We start from the raw sequence: 4,042 nt of genomic DNA, 5'->3' as shown, positions 1-4,042 counted from the left end.
CAGAACTATTATATTTTTCGCAATAAAATTATTTACAGATTTTAAAATGCCATGTTTATTAATAGATATCAGATTATGAATATTTTTCTAAAATGCCTATGAACATTAATATTACTACTTGTCAATTTAGTTTGTAATATTATTACTCTAATTTTATAGGATCGGATTTCAAGACTGAAAATTATATTCAACACGCAGTTTATAAGATTATGTATATAAATTCTTAAATTATTTAAGTACTAAAAAATCCAGCTTGATCATTTAAAACTCTCATTCCGTACATCTTTTTTGCATAGAAAATTATGTACCGTATTGTTAATCTTCTGCAGTAATATAATATTATTTCTATAATATTAAAAGTCAGTAATACATTTTCAATAGTACATACATCAGTTTGATTTTTTATTTTTGACATATATTTTTTATTGTGAGAGATAAATCTGCTACTTGCTCTTAATCGACACTTACAATGACAAAGACGAGATACATATATAGGAGGGTAGAGGAAGCTATTACATTCTATAAATTTCTTAAATTGATCTAAATTTTTCTTTTGCTGATTGTTTTGATGATTATAAAAAACAGAGATGCGACGCCCAAAATTGATGTCTGGCGAGTTCGTCGAGATACGTCTCTGAATCCGGCAATGGTCGGCCGGATATTGATCTTCGCTCGTACGTCGCCACCGGTTGAGGACCACTGGTGTCATTTCACCCCACTGCTGCACCAGTTCGCTCTAGCAAGGGCGGTTCCGAGCAACGCCAATCGCGCTTCCACCGTTGGCTTCCACGGGGGTTGAACCCGCCCTCTTCACTTTCGCGTCGATGCCTCGTCTATCTCCAATGACGAAGACGAGACGCACACCTGCACACTCACACAAACAGGACGGTAGAGAAAGCAGTGTGGGGGGATGGGATTTGGGGGATGGGAAGAAAGGATGGAGAGGGGGATGATTTTCGCTGTCGGCAAAGTCAGTGAGTTTCGTCAAAAAAGCGACGGAACTCGCACTGATGACACGTACGAAACCGTCAGAGTGCGTTCGGTGCTGATAGTGGACGAGTGGATGTGGACGGAGTACAAGTGCGGAAACATCGAGAACGGTTATCATCTTCGTGTACAGAATGCGATGCGGTCGTGGTATCTCGCGCCTCGAGGTCGTCCGAGAAGATCGTCGCGTTAAACTCGCACATCATAGCCCCAGCAGTTCGTCATGAGACTTGGATGACGTACGGCATTGCCCGTATCGAAAAACTGGTGAGGGCTAAACGCGACGATTCTCCTGCCGTCGCTTTCTGCCGCTGTGTGATCGGAGGAACAAGTATTCTAATCGAATCAAGATCGATATAAAGGGCTAATTTAGACTAGGCCTGAACTGATTTACTGAAGTGTTGAATAGAGAGTTTGTTGTATTTCTATATATATTTAGTAGTTCGTAAAACGACGCGATATTCTGATTTTTAATGATAAAGTGGAAGAAGCTGAACAGTTTGAAGCTGAACAGTTTGAAGGATCAATTAGTCGCCAAAACGAGAAACAAATGAAGTGTGATCTATCGTCGAAAAACTTGAATCAAAAGTTTTATCAGGACTTAAGAGACAACTGAAGATTTTCGAAATAATCAGAAGTCAAGAATAAAAACAGGCAAGAGAAAAAGGAGAGGAAGAGTTTTCTTAAAAAAATAAACTTTTCTTTCTGGGATCTAACCCATCTCTCTATTTGGTCTAAAGATTTTTTATTCGGACATTGTGTGGCCTTCAAGTGTTTAGAATTCCAGCGGAAGCTTGCTGCAAAAACTTTAAGATTCCTTACAGCTCAAAAACTTTCTATCTTCAAGGTTCCAGTGAGAAGACACCATGTTGGAATTTTATCCTCCAGCACCTGGTTCTTTCAATCGTCAAAGCGAACCGGGCCAATCCTTGCCGACGGTTCCGCCTATTCCCTTTCGGTCTTCAACTGATAATAATAATGCAGGTAAGAAATTAATAAAATATATAAAAAGTTTGTACTTTCATTCCGCGATATAAATTTTTAAATTCCAAGCACAAAGATGTTTTAAGAATTCTTTAAAAATTTCTAAATAAGTCCAAGCAAAATAATAAATCACGATAACGTCAAAATGACATCAAAATGAATCGGAAATGATTAAAAAATGATTTTTAGTGATCATTTTGACATTATTTTGATATCATAATAACTTGTTGTTCTGCTTGGAAGTTTATACAATATATATGCGACTTCGCAATAGTGGAGACTATTATTTTAAGAAAATTTAAAAGATATGATCGTTCGATCTAAGATTTTTTGGTCCTTCAAAAAAGTAAGGGCGATATTCTTATATCGCCGTCTATAATACGCGGAGTAAGAAGTTAGAGTAAGAAATTGACCAACCATCATCAGATTCAAATGTGAGAAAAATAATCAACTGTGATTGATTAATTTCTTACTCTTACTTCTTACTCTTTGTATTGTGTAAATGACGCATTATATCATCTTATGTTTGGTCGTGGATAGTCTTAATGCGTTTTCTATAATAAGCCGTTAAACCTAACTTTTAAATCTTAAATCATAAGAAATTATCCAGTTAAGCGAAATTGTCGATTATTTTTCTCGCATTCGATTGTGTGACTGAACAATTTCTTAGTCCCGAAATATAATAGATGTATTTAAAACCTGTTTCTTGTATTTTACCTTTTGCTTTTTTCTTCTTTGTAACCGTTTCGACAATTGTATTTTTTGCTACGTATTTCTTATTTCTTTCGAAATTCTTTATTTCATTCATTAACTTTTATTTGGAGCGATAAAACAAAAAATCGGATAAGAAAAGACAAGATGTAAAAAATAGCAAAAAGTAAAAAACAAGAAACAAAAAGCATATTGTAGAATAAGCTTAAACGTAATCAGTACAGAACATAAAATTTCTATAACGTTGTAAAAACGTTTAAATGTTCAGAGAAAGTAATGGAAAAAAGAAAACGTTTCATGAATTATCTTACAATATTATTTTTAAACATAATCTAAAGCATAATTTATATAACCTGCTTGTAGAAATATGATAGCTATTTTTATTATGCCATAGCATAATATTTTTATTATGCCATAGCATAATATTTAATTGTTTTCTGTTGCAGTATTCGCTTCAGAACCTAAGTCTGTGTGTACGTTACTATTATTAATACTCTGTTTCTTCTGAATTGTATTTACAGACCGTTATGAAATAATATTACCTTCACATGCACAATATTTCCGATAAATTAAGAAGTTAGGTATATTATTTATGAGTAGGCAATGTTTGTTTATTTACAAACATTTGTTGCAGAGAATAAAAGTAACTCGTTATTTGTAACGAATTACAAGTTATTTTTTGCTAACTTTACTGGTAATTGTATTACTTCTTTTTGGTAATTATAATGGTAATGAATTTTACAATTACTTTTATCGTTACTTTGCACATGATTGGATACGATTCTATTGGACACTTGCTACTCATAGCGACTTATATACTTGAAACTAAAAAGTTCTTAGGTAATTCTTACTCGTCCGCTGTGATTGGTGATCAATTTTAAAAAAGTAAACAGAAAGATAACGAAAAGTTATTTTCCGAGTAACGGTAACTCTTTTAAAAGTTACTTTTAAAAATCGGTAACTAATAACAATAACTTGTTATTTTTTCCTATTTCGGCAACAAGTAACTATAACTTATTACTTTTAAAAGGTAACTTTCTATTTCCTGTATTTGTGACATATAACACATCAAAAAATAAAAGCGAGCATTATTTTATTCCTACACAGAAAGAATTTTCTTTTAAAATTTACTATAAATTAAGTAATTGTGGGATAATATGGTATTTCAAAAAATTTTACTATGCATTTTAATAAAATTTAATCACGTATATTGTATCTTATATTTTATTGGATAATTAAATTTTACTAAAATGGTTGGTAAAATTTTTTTTAAATCTGTTCCACGACTATTTAATTTCCAGGATAAGAGAAAATTCTCTCGAATCGTGTCTATATATATATATATATATATATATATATA

General features: G+C 32.6%; 1 protein-coding gene across 1 annotated transcript in view; it reads left to right on the top strand.

Moving 5' to 3' along the window:
- The first annotated feature begins 1,853 nt into the window (after nt 1–1,853).
- The window catches only part of LOC105623009 (LIM homeobox transcription factor 1-beta-like), a 10,947-nt gene continuing 8,758 nt past the window's right edge, over nt 1,854–4,042 (top strand). The window contains exon 1 of the mRNA XM_012204412.1: nt 1,854–1,971. Within this exon, the coding sequence (XP_012059802.1) occupies nt 1,854–1,971 (118 nt within the window). The remainder of the gene's footprint in view (nt 1,972–4,042) is intronic.

Source organism: Atta cephalotes (assembly GCF_000143395.1).
Source record: "Atta cephalotes unplaced genomic scaffold scaffold00052, whole genome shotgun sequence".
Classification (NCBI taxonomy): Eukaryota; Metazoa; Arthropoda; class Insecta; order Hymenoptera; family Formicidae; genus Atta; species Atta cephalotes.
This window is presented reverse-complemented; position numbering and strand designations above follow the sequence as displayed.